This window comes from Ovis canadensis, chromosome 21 (assembly GCF_042477335.2).
Source record: "Ovis canadensis isolate MfBH-ARS-UI-01 breed Bighorn chromosome 21, ARS-UI_OviCan_v2, whole genome shotgun sequence".
Classification (NCBI taxonomy): domain Eukaryota; kingdom Metazoa; phylum Chordata; class Mammalia; order Artiodactyla; family Bovidae; genus Ovis; species Ovis canadensis.
The window spans coordinates 54,658,533-54,670,797 of record NC_091265.1 but is presented as its reverse complement, the minus strand read 5'-3'; the positions used below and the strand labels follow the sequence as shown (position 1 = coordinate 54,670,797).

The window sequence follows — 12,265 nt, the reverse complement described above, 5'->3', positions numbered from 1 at the left end:
GATGAAGGTGAAAGAGGAGAGTTAAAATTTGGCTTAAAGCTCAACATTTAGAAAAGTAAGATCATGGCATGTGGTCCCATCACTTCTTGGCCAACAGATGGGGAAACAGTGGAGACAGTGGTTGACTTGATTTTTCTGGGCTTCAAAATCACTGCAGATGTTGGTTGCAGCATATAATTAATAGATGTTTACACCTTGGAAGCAAAGTTGAGACTAATCTAGACAGCATATTGAAAAGCAGAGATGTTACTATGTCAACAAAGGTCCGTGTAGTCAAGGCTATGTTTTTTCCAGTGGTCATGTATGGATGTGAGATTTGGACTATAAAGAAAGCTGAGCCCTGAAGAATTGATGCTTTTGAACTGTGGTGTTGGGGAAGACTCTTGAGTGTCCCTTGGACTGCAAGGAGATGCAACCTGTCCATCCTAAATGAAATCAGTCCTGAATGTTCACTGGAAGGACTGATGCTGAAGCTGAAACACCAATACTTGGCCACTTGATGCAAAAAGCTTACTCATTTGAAAAGGTTCTGATGTTGGTAAAGATTGAAGGCAGGAGGAGAAGGGGATGACAGAGAATGAGACGGTTGAATGGCATCACCAACTCAAGGGACATGAATATGTGTGGACTCTGGGAGTTGGTTGTGGGCAAAGAGGCCTTGTGTGCTGCTGTTCATGGACTCATAAGAGTTGAACATGACTGAGGAACTGAATTGAATTGAAGTTGTTGCATATAGTGTCAGAATTCTTTCCTTTTTTTCTTTTCTTTTCTTTTTTTTTTTTTTTTTTGTTTTGGTTTTGTTTTGATGGGCATGATTTTTGTTTTTCCTTAGAAGATATTCCACTCTGAATGTAGAGTCATAAGTCTGAATTTTAAAGTCACTTAAGTAATGTATTGTTATACGTAGCTAGTCAACAACTTGATGCGATTAGATTTGTTAGTCTTTGTTCTCAATTTGTTCAGTTCAGTTCAGTCCTTCAGTTGTGTCTGTCTCTTTGCAACGCCATAGACTGCAACATGCCAGGTGTCCCTATGCATCACTCCCAGCGCTTTCTCAAGCTCATGTCCATCGACTTGGTGATGCTATCCAACCATCTCGTCCTCTGTCTTCCACTTCTCCTCTTGCATTCAATCTTTCCTAATATCAGGGTCTTTTCCAATGAGTCAGCGTGTTTAGTATGCAGTCAGTCTCTTTTAAAATCAACCAACATGTATTCAATTACTCTCTGTCCCCACTGCACTCCCAACTCTAGGCAGTAAACAAAAAACTGCAGAGACTGAAGGCTGATTCCAGCACATTGCTGTGGAGATATTGTTCCCACTTACTTTCTGGAAAATAAAATTAGATGCTAACATTAAAATCAGTAGCTTGTACATAAATATCCAAACTTCTGATTCTCTTGAAAACATGGCCAACTGGCCTGCTTTCCAGCACGAGTGAAGTGGAGGAAAGGCTGCTCCCATAGGTAAGGCCTGTGCTGGCCAGATTCCAACATGGCCACCTAGTCCTAGTATCATATCTCCTGCCTCCTGGGGCCATGAGTTTGTGAGAACTAGACTGCAAGCTCTCTTAAGATAAAGACTCCTTTTTTTCTTGATCAACTTTGACTTTGAAGCCTTTAACCCAGAACCTAACACACAGTTTTTCCTTGTACAGTTGTTGGATGATATAAAACATCTTGTGGATGCATATGACATTTCTCCCAATACTGAAACCATGTAATGGAAATACTGGTCTACCCTAAATCTTTGATGCACCCTGGCATCATAGGTGCCCCTATGTCTGCCATTAGACCCACTACCTAAAGCCAGTTGTATGTCCTTGGGCTGTCACTGAAGTCTTCACTTTGCCTTTTGACAACTTATCATCCTAGCAATCTCCTCTCCCAAGAAGACAGCAATGCATATCTTATGAAGTGGCTAGGAAGATGACATGAAACCACACACGTCGAGCATGGCCTCTATTATCCATTTTCATGATGTTCTTAGCAGTTTTTTCTCCAAGTAGGTAAGGTTCTCCATCTTTTTAGATGTCCATGCAGATCAGTTTGATTTTCCAGCTAAGATTCAAGGAAGAGATTCTCTGTATTCTGAAAAGCTTCAAAGTCCTTTCATCAAGGACATGGATGAAGGTAGTTTTTATCGAGAACTTTGTAGTTTTTTCAGATCTTTTAGTGGCCTGAAGGGGAAAACTAAGGTAGGTCAGAGCATATATAACTGGGGCTCCCGGTCACCACTACATGCTAAGAACTCAAACTTCCCTGAGTACTTGGAGGCAGGAAAGAAGCATGAAGTGGCTTGTGCTCTTTGGGCTGGTGGCCTTCTCAGAGTGCATAGTCAAGTAAGTACTGGGACTGTATGTCACATCATATTCCTTTATTGGATTTTTATTTTCATCCGATTATTCTTTCACCCATCAGGTTTAGAAGGAAATGGAATATTTCCCTAAGTGTCTTAAAGTTCAACTCTTACTTATTGATAAGTAACTTGATGTAGGAACTGTGGATCCCAAGGTCTTGGTGTAAATTTGGGTTGCACAACATTTGGGGTCCAGTCATGTCATGACCTGTTGAAAATGCAACTCCTTGCAACTGTTCAGTGCACAGTCTATGCAGATGTTAATCTGGTTCTGTGGAATAGCACTTTTCTAAATTTTGTTTAACATGTCCTCTTTTTTCCCTGTCAATTTCAGTGTGTATATGCCTATGTCTGCATCTCTGTATCACTGTCATTTGTCTCTCCATCACTTTGGAAGTCACTGGGAGTCTATTTCTCTTTGTTTTGTTTTCTTTTTAATTTTTCATTTGACTTTTACTTCCTTCTCAAGCCTCTGAATTTCCCTTCCTTGTTCCCTATATCTTGGATTCTTTCAAATCACTCTTCATTTTCAACTTGGAGAAAGATACACTATCTTATATCTGACAAGCAGTGTGACCACAGCCAACTCAGAAACCTCTTGCATTTCAAATTGCTCCATTGTAAAAGACAATAAGAGTCCCCTTCTATGTCCTTCCTTGAGATTCTTTGCGGAGGAATGAGTGGGATGACAACAGCAATGTTAATGGCTGTCATTGTTGAGACTTCCTTTTTACCAGGTACCTTATATCCATCACTTCACTTATCCCCAAGATATTCTATTTGGAGGGTTTGTATTGTTACATTCCACCATTTTGCCGAAGGGGACACTGAGACACCACAAGGTCATATGGCTTACCCAAGATTGCAGAAAAGAATCTGTATTCAAATCTATGTCTTTGCCATGGTATATGCATAAAACTCTGATAATAATCTGCGGCATAAAAATGATTAGAAAACACACAGGGCCATTAAAATGACAGTTATACATTAACACTAACAGTTAATTGTAGCATCTTGTTTGTTTTCTTTGTCAAATGCTTGGTGAAAGAGTACCTCTAAGGAGATTGAAGACCATGAGAAAAACCCTCAGTGGAAATAACATGCTGAACAATGTCTTGAAGGAGTATCCTCATAGACTGCCCCAGATTTCTTTTCGTGATTCAAATGTAACTATTCTCCCATTGAGAAACATGAAAGATGTGAGTATTTCGGGAGGATATTGCTCCACAGTGCCCGCTGGTTCACTAGCTTAGCATGGAGTTCATCTGGAGTTGCTAGGAGGGATGTTGGGTTTGGGGTTCCTGCAGGAGGCTGAGACAATGGAAAACAGGGACCCCAGCCAGAGGAGAAGGCACTCTCATCCTCAATTGGTCTTTGTGACTGGGCCTGTCAATTACCAGGTGGCAGGTAAATATCCATTTCTGTGTCAAAAATGTGTCATTAGTTTGAGGGCAATTGTTCCTTCTGAACGAACTGAGCCAGTCAGTTATTGATGAGAGTGAGCCATCACTGATCAAAAGGTAGAACCAACTGCAAAGCAATTGTTAATCCCCAGGTAGAGGAATTCAGTTTCCACAGATGCAAGAATGACAGCAGGAAAAAGTTACTGAACCTGTATTTTGTGTATGGTCATAAGAGTCTAACACAATGCTTATTGTTTTTAGATTAGAAAAGGGCTTATTTTGTCTTCAAGAATGCCCGTAACAGCCTGAGAGATAGGCAAAGAAAAAATACATGTCAATTGAAAGGGTCACCAGCGTGGTGTTGATTGGATGCGGTCTGAGTTTAGAGGGAGTGGTTGGAGTTGATCAAGAAGGACCTCGTGGAGAAGGGGATGTGAAACTTGAAGAGACTACAGAGCTCCTCAAATGAAGGCACCAGGACTTCCCTGAGTGTCCAGCAGTCCTGGAGGCCCAGTGGTTATGCCTCTGGGCTTCCCATGAAGGAGGTACCACTTCAACGTCTGGTCATAGAATTCATATCTTGCATACAATGTAGCACAGGAAAAATATATCAAATACAGATACCTCTGTGACCAAAGTCTGTGAGCTACACGGTGGTTAGAAAGTATTCTCAAGACATATGATACCCAGAGGGAGGCATCAGTTTGGGAATAGAGGATAGCCAGTTCTGCACTAACCCACTCCCTCATTCTCCCTGTAGATATTCTACGTGGGTAACATCACCATTGGAACACCTCCTCAGGAATTCCAGGTTGTCTTTGACACAGCTTCATCTGACTTGTGGGTGCCCTCCATCTTTTGCAACAGCTCAACCTGTTGTGAGTACAGACACATCCTACCCGGACCATCTTTCACTTACCCTGCCACCCTGTTTCCACCCTTGGCACCTGATGACACCCATCTCTTGTGTCTGCAGCTACACGTGTTAGGTTCAGACATCGCCAGTCTTCCACCTTCCGGCTTGCCAATAAGACATTCGGGATCATGTATGGAGCTGGGAAAATGAAAGGAGTTGTTGTTCATGACACAGTTCGGGTAACAGTGTAACAAATGCTGAGTCAGGACTGGATATGAGGTGACCATTACTTACAAAACAGATGCAGGACCATCTGGCAAGACCCTTCCTAGTCTAACTCACATAAAATTTGGCCATCTTATCCACAGGGTCACGTCTCTGGAGTGGCAGTGCCCATGGTGACACACAAACAAACAAAATTAGCTAACCCAGAGAGTGGCTTGAGCTGTGGACTTGCAGCTCCTGTGCCATGAGCAGTTCAAGGTTCATTTGGCTCAGAGCGAGGAGGGATAAAAGCACCTACATTTATATTAACAGACTGTTCCAGCAACTTTCAGGTGATAACTGGTTTAATTCTGCAACAACCTCACAAAGCAGTTACTCTGATTAGGTCATGAGACATATGAGGTAACTGAGGACGAGACAGCAAGGGCATTGCTGAGAGCACACAGGTGATAAAAGGTGGAGTTAGGCTGGCTTTTCAGGCCTGAAGTTGCTGTGGGGTGTTTGGGGACAGGATGAAACAGATCTGGGGACCCTGGAGGCATGAAGTCAAGGACTTCATGTATCAGGAGTGGGAAACTGGAGGCCTGAGAAATCAAGGGGCTTTATAAATGAGTTCTCACTCTAGAGGACCCTTGAGAGTCTAACAAATCTATGGCTTGCTTTCCCCAAAATACTTGAGTAGTTCCCCCCTCTCTCTTTCTCTTTCATACACACTCACAGAAATATACGCATATCCGCAAAAGTGAATTCCCCAGGCAGTAATTTCATAGAACCCTGCAAGCAAGATTGTGTTTTCGGCTACTGTCTTCCTGGACAGATGAAGAATACACAGTACCTTACAGAAAATTCAGTCCATTCCTGTCATTAGGTCACAGTAATGCCAAAGAGAAGGTTATCTAGCTCGGAATTGTTTTGTCCATAAGGTGGCACCAATGGGACCTGTCCTGAATCTTGGTTGCCCCACCTGTACAGAAGCCATGAGGCCAATTTAACTCACTCAGGTGGTGTTTTTCAGAGGGGCAGATAATTTAGAATTCATAGCTTCTCTCAAATGGAACCCAAATTCCCCTTCTATGTTTCTCTACCCGTTTGTGGGCAACCAAAGACAGAGCCCAGCCTCAATTCTTCTCTGAGGATCTAATGGAAATACAGTCCAGCCCAGTCCTAGCCTCACTTCACGTATCTGTAGGTGGGAACACTCTTCTCTCCCACAGATTGGGGACCTTGTAAGTACTGACCAGCCATTCGGTCTAAGCGTGGTGGAATCTGGTTTTGAGCACAGACAATTTGATGGTGTCTTGGGCTTGAACTACCCCAACCTATCCTTCTCGAAAACCATCCCCATCTTTGACAAGCTGAAGAATGAAGGTGCCATTTCTGAGCCTGTTTTTGCCTTCTACTTGAGCAAGTAAGTCTGAGATGGACAATTCCTTTCTCCAAATTAGCTGTAAGATGCTTTCAGTTGCATAAAAATTATTGAACACTTGATAAAGAAGTATCCTGAGAGAAAAATATCCAAGGATAACTATGGCCCCAGGGCCCTACCTGGCTTCATCACTTGCTTTTATAAATAAAATTTTATTGGAACACGAACCTACTCCTGGGCTCAAGACCAGGAACTTGGTCTAGGGGGGTGAGATAGGAAGGAGGCAAAAGGAAGGCAACCGGAAACAATTTGGAGGAAAAAGCATTATGATTTGATTATGAATTTGTTAAGGAAGGAAGGAAAAGGATGGTGGATATCTTTCCTTCCTCATTAGCATTTAAAAGGGAGCCCAGGATCAGCTATCCAATTTGTGAAGCCACTGAGAAATGAAAGTGTGGGACACAAAACTGTGGAACCCTTTTGTTCAAGAAATATTAGGCATTTATAAACAGGGAGTTCAGAGGTGGGGTCCTTTCTGAATGTGGGGTCCTTTGGACAGTGGAGGTCACAGGCCAGTGGAGCCAACTCTGGGTGACCTGAACCCACACCCTTAGAACCCCCAGGCCTTGATTGTCCTGAAAAATGACAATCTGGACAAGGGGAAAGCCGAAACACTTCAGCACCCTCTCCTCTGAGAGTGTCTGAGCACTCAGGTCCCTGAAGGTCCAAGGTGTCTTCAGAAGACATAGTGGGTGGAGCTCAGACAAGTGATTCAGCTTCTAACATCCTCTGTGCCACTCATGAGACAGCAACAGACCTCAGTCTGGATCTCTATCTCTCCTAGATGCTATTTCTGCATCTGCACATGGGGACCTTATTAGGGCATTAATGGGTGGACCATCACAGCTCTCACACAGTGCTGTTGTTACTGTCCTCCAAGGATACTCCCCTCACTTCTTTCTACAGAGATGTGCAGGAGGGCAGTGTAGTGATGTTTGGTGGTGTGGACCACAGCTACTACAAGGGAGAGCTCAACTGGGTACCATTGATCAAAGCAGGCGACTGGAGTGTACGTGTGGACAGGTAAACCTCTCCCTCTGAGGGTCAGCCTAAGTGATGCTCCCACTAATGTACATGGACACAGGCAGACACACATAAATGCATTCTTAGACATACAGTCACACAGACATATACACCAGCAATAACGACACAGATAGCCACACAGACACTTGGAAACATACAAGCAAACACATATAAACCAACACAGAGACACATAAAAACATGCATCGCTAGTCAGAGACACACAAGCACACACAGAGACACATACAAACACACATACAAACAAACACACAAGTACATAAATACACAAACAACCCGTGGGTTCATAATACCCAGGCCTTCTGAGCAAGGCTTTAACCAGGGTCCTAAAATGGTCCAGAGAAGTCTGTGCAGCTGGGAGAGGGCTGCACCCACTGCCCTTCCGGGGTGGGGGGGGGGACATGTTTAGAGGACTCTACAGTATGGAGAACAGAGGATCAGGGAGAATTTAACTAGCCTGAACAGAGTTATGATAAGATGACCAACTGTCTAGGGCTACTTAGGATATAGGAAGTTCTCAGTACAGATAAATGTCATTTTAAAAACAGGGACAGTCCTGAGAAAATGGGGAAAACTGGTTTGCTTAGGGAGCAGCTACCCAGCAGTGGAAAGAGGTTGGCTGCAGTCTTAAGACGTGAAAGCAACTAATACAAAATGCACCACCATGTTCATGGGCACACAGTGAGGCAGGGGCTATAAGAGAGAATCAGGAATGTGGGATCCAGGAGTGACCTGAGGACAAGAGGCATAATTGACAGGATTCTGTTTGATATCCTCAGACAAAAGCTGACCTCTACTTTGGAGTTTTTGTGGGCTAGTCATCTATTTCCTGGCCAGAGTCTCAGGGTCTGAGCTGATTGTAGGAGCAGTGCTGGGAGACACTCTCTCCCAGAGGAGCCCCTTTCTCCCTCTACTATGAGAATCTGCTGCCCCTATGAATCTCCATCTTCACTCTGTTTGTGACCCATTATTTGTTCCCCACCAGATAGAGCTCTCTGGAGATTTCTTATTGTTTTCTCAGTCTTCATTCAATCATTGAAAAGAAAAGTATTGGGCATCTACTGTGTGCCAGGCACCTTAGGGAGGCAAGGAGAATAAAACTCGCCCTCACATTTAAGAAGGCAGATGTACATGAAGTGACTAGCCCAGATAGTGAATTGTGATTTTGGTACATGCTAGACATGAGGAGGAGAAGGCAATGGCAACCCACTAAAGTACTTTGCCTGGAAAATCCCAGGGACAGCAGAGCCTGGTGGGCTGCTCTCTGTGAGGTCACAAAGAGTCGGACATGACTGAAGTGATTTAGCAGCAGCACCAGCAGCAACAGTCATGAGGAAGGGTCTACAGAGAGTGACCAAGACAGGAGACTGATAAACACTAGGGGAAAGACTTCCCGAAAACAATACAATTAAGGTGGAATCAGGAAGATGAGAAGAAATTTGCTAGTGAAAGGGAAGTGGAGTCTTCTAGGAAGGAAGACTAGCTTGCGTCAAGGTACAAAAGATCTTCGTGTATTCAAGTACTACATTTGAGGATATCAGGAAAAGAGCTGTGTTGAGAGCAAGGTAAAAGAGAGCAAGAGACAAAGTGCTGTTTAGGAGACAGTCAGGAAGGGGACAATTCTGGGGAGACTCAGAGTGACCTTGATGCCCGCTTTCTTCCATTGTCTCTCAGCATCACCATGAAAAGAGAGGTTATTGCTTGTTATGATGGCTGCACGGCCCTTTTGGACACCGGTTCATCACATATCCAAGGCCCAGGAAGACTGATCGATAACGTACAGAAGCTGATAGGCACCATGCCACAGGGATCCATGGTGAAGGCTCACGCCCCTGGGTCACTCCCTGTTTCCACACACAACAAAGATCTCCAGGGCCAACCTCTCATCCTCTCTCTCTAACAGCACTATGTTCCATGTTCTGCGGTCAATACTCTGCCCTCTATTATCTTCACCATCAATGGCATCAACTACCCAGTGCCAGGTCGAGCCTACATCCTCAAGGTGAGGGGACAATACTGAGGGTTGGTTCTCAAACTGGAGCTTGCAGGAACCCTTGGGCTGCTGCTGGGAGGAGGGCACCCTCTGGAGGCCATGTCACACCATTTCAGATGCTGCTGATCCCTGTGGCTGGGCCAGTGCCTCCCACAGTACCAATCACTTGTGAGTAAAGGGCTGTTGGGGGCACTGATTTTCCTGAAATAAATGTGGAAATACCACACCATATGGCATGGTGGGAGTCAGGGATAGGGGAACATTAAGGTCCTTAGTCCTAAAAGAGCTTGAATTCAATCTTAACCCTTAGGTGCATGAACATGAAATTCAGCTCTAGTAGTCCCTGAAATAGGCCATGTTACAAGAAAAATGGCGGGGGACAGTCCAAGTGTGAAGTCCCAACATAAGTTAACAGTCTGCCTTACATCTCAAGATATTTCTGGTTTGAATGATAAATTACATGGTCAGCCTAGTCCTTGGTTCCATCTTCCCATTGCTCTGAACTGGTGCCTCCTTTGTCAGTTGGGGTACCCGAACATGACCCCTCAGTGGGGAGGTTGGATACTAAGGTGAATAAAGGGTGCACAGTGACTGCTCAGCCCTGGCACAGGGTGGAGGTTTCATGTCAGCTCCCTGAGAGAGTTCAGAGCATGCTGATGGACTCAAAGAAGGCTTTGAAGAAGAGAGGGAATTTCAGGAATTCTAAAATGACAAACTCTTTGAGGCATTTTGAGGGTTGCTTTGTTCTAGGCAAAAGTGCACTGGATTCTTTGCAAATGACATCTCAAGGTACTCTGCACTAAGGCACTGGGGACTTACTAGGGGTGATGAGGTCTACAGACTGACCAGTGGGGATGGGGAACCAGAGTATGTTACCCACCCAACCCTGGAGTGGTCAAACAGGGTGAGTGTGGGCCGAAGGAGGCTTCTCAGAGTTCCTGAGTTAAGGGTTTAAGAAAGTGTTGTGGGCACTGCTCTATTTAAGAGGGATAAGCAACATCGAGTTACTTTGTAGCACAGGGAACTCCACTCAGTTATATGACAGTGTGGATGGGAGAGGTGTCTTTGGGACAAGGATACTCAGACACATACTGTTGAGTCCCTTTACTGTCCACCTGAAACTCAGAATATTGTTAATCAGCTATACTCCAATACAAAATAAAGTTGTTTTTTTTTGTGTGTGTGTGTTTTTTAATAAAGTACAGATTGTGGGGATGTAGGAGGAGAACCAGCATTCTCTGCAGAGAAAATAAGGAGCAGGAGTCAGAAGGAAAGAATCAGGGAATGAGGAGAACTATGGACACACTTGTTCTTTTTGAAATAAATTATATTGAAGTGTGTCTAATCTTCAGTGTTGCATTAAGATTTGCTGCACAAAAATGTGACTCAGTTATACTCATAAAAATATATTTTTTTCTTATTATTTTTCATGTGGTATATCACTGAATATTAAATATAGTTCCTGACGCTCTACAATAGGACTTTGTTGTTTTTCATTCCTCTGTTTCCCCAACTCCCAGTCCTCCATCCACCACACCCTTCCTCATGACAACCTGATGTCTTGGCCCTCTTTGGTTCTGGATGAACTCTCATATCCCCTGCTGCTGAGAAAACCCCTTGATACTTACCAAAAGAGGGAAATTAAAAAAAAATTTGCTGGATATTGGGGGGAGTTACCGGTAAGGGCTCATGCTGACTGGTGTGTGTCTCTGACTTCCCCAGGATTCTAGAGGCCGCTGCTATACCAACTTTAAAAAGAAAACTGTGAGGACATCTACAGAGTCCTGGGTCCTGGGTGAACCCTTCCTGAGGCTGTATTTCTCGGTTTTTGATAGAGGAAATGACAGGATTGGCCTGGCACCAGCAGTGTAAATGCTTGGAGAGGTTCAGGAATCAGTAAGGCCATTCCTAACACACACACACTCACACTTGGAGCACTCCTGCCCAGGATGCTGGTGAACTGTATTTGGTGTTTTGTACACACTATTCTCAGTAAAGAATAAAGGGTTTCACTCTTAATGGTGTTGAAAGAAATGTTGCTTCTGTTTGTGTCTGGAAGTGAAGGATCTAGAACCAAGTCTGAATCAAAATTGAGAGGATCCCTATTCCAAATAGCTTCAAGGAAAGGGTAGACTCATTAAAGTGATTCTGGGAATCTAGGATACAAGACTCAGAGCAAATACAAAGATCTGAGTGACTGGAGCCAAAAATCAGAAGTCATCAAATCTCTCTCACCCTCGCTATTTCCCTTTGGTCTACTTTGATGGTCTTAGCCCGGCAAATTTTTCCTTAAGGCTTCTACACCTAGTGAGGGAGTTCAAGCTACCTGCCCTAGGGTTTTAAATCCTGAAGGCATCACCTAGTAAGGAAAAAAGATTGCAGACATCAGAGTTAAAGGGTGTTCTCTGAATTACCCACCTCATTTCACATGTACAGCCCTGGATCAGCCATCCTGGCAGGGACATAGGGTCTTATGACTGGCTTCACATGGTCTTTGGCCCTGACTCAGCAGCACACATGATTGTTAATTTCCTTCAGAATTACGTTACTGAAGCTGGGGAGAGGCAGGCCCCAAGGATAGTGACTGGGGGATGGTCTAGGCCTTGGAAGAGTTTGTGATGAACCACCAACCCCACCACCTCTTCATTCAGAAGGGTAATGAAATAGACTCTCTACATCCCATCTAAGATGCACTTATCATTGGGCTTCTCCTTCAGTGGATGTTGGGTGAGGTATTTCATGCAGAGCTGATTCCCTCTTCTTCCCACATCCCAGTCACCAGCTCTCTGTCACATATGCCTGCTCTGTCCTTTCCAGTCCTACATGGTAAGTGGTGGCCCCAGTGGATCCCTGAGCCATCCCCCTCCTCTAGGGCCCAGAATACCCCTTCCTTGGCCTCCAGTGCTGTTGGGGAGAATGCAACGCATGTATCATGGAACCCAGGGTACACAGAGCATTCAGACTTT

The 12,265-nt window shown here is 44.3% G+C and overlaps 1 protein-coding gene across 1 annotated transcript; it reads left to right on the top strand.

Annotated features, from left to right (window-relative positions):
* Positions 1-2,283: 2,283 nt before the first annotated feature.
* On the top strand, positions 2,284-11,189 carry LOC138426435 (pregnancy-associated glycoprotein 4-like). The gene is made up of 9 exons (XM_069564995.2): positions 2,284-2,341; positions 3,407-3,557; positions 4,522-4,639; positions 4,738-4,856; positions 6,057-6,250; positions 7,175-7,291; positions 8,981-9,122; positions 9,210-9,308; positions 11,022-11,189. Exons 1-9 carry the CDS (start codon positions 2,289-2,291, stop codon positions 11,169-11,171), a joined length of 1,143 nt encoding a protein of 380 aa, XP_069421096.2. The 5' UTR covers positions 2,284-2,288; the 3' UTR covers positions 11,172-11,189.
* The last annotated feature ends 1,076 nt before the right edge of the window (positions 11,190-12,265 follow it).

Coding starts and splice junctions, on each gene's coding strand:
- LOC138426435 (XM_069564995.2), top strand. CDS start 2,289: ATGAAGTGGCTTGTGCTCTTTGGGCTGGTGGCCTTCTCAGAGTGCATA. Junction 2,342..3,406: donor TTCTCAGAGTGCATAGTCAA/GTAAGTACTGGG, acceptor GCTTGGTGAAAG/AGTACCTCTAAGGAGATTGA. Junction 6,251..7,174: donor TTTGCCTTCTACTTGAGCAA/GTAAGTCTGAGA, acceptor TTCTTTCTACAG/AGATGTGCAGGAGGGCAGTG.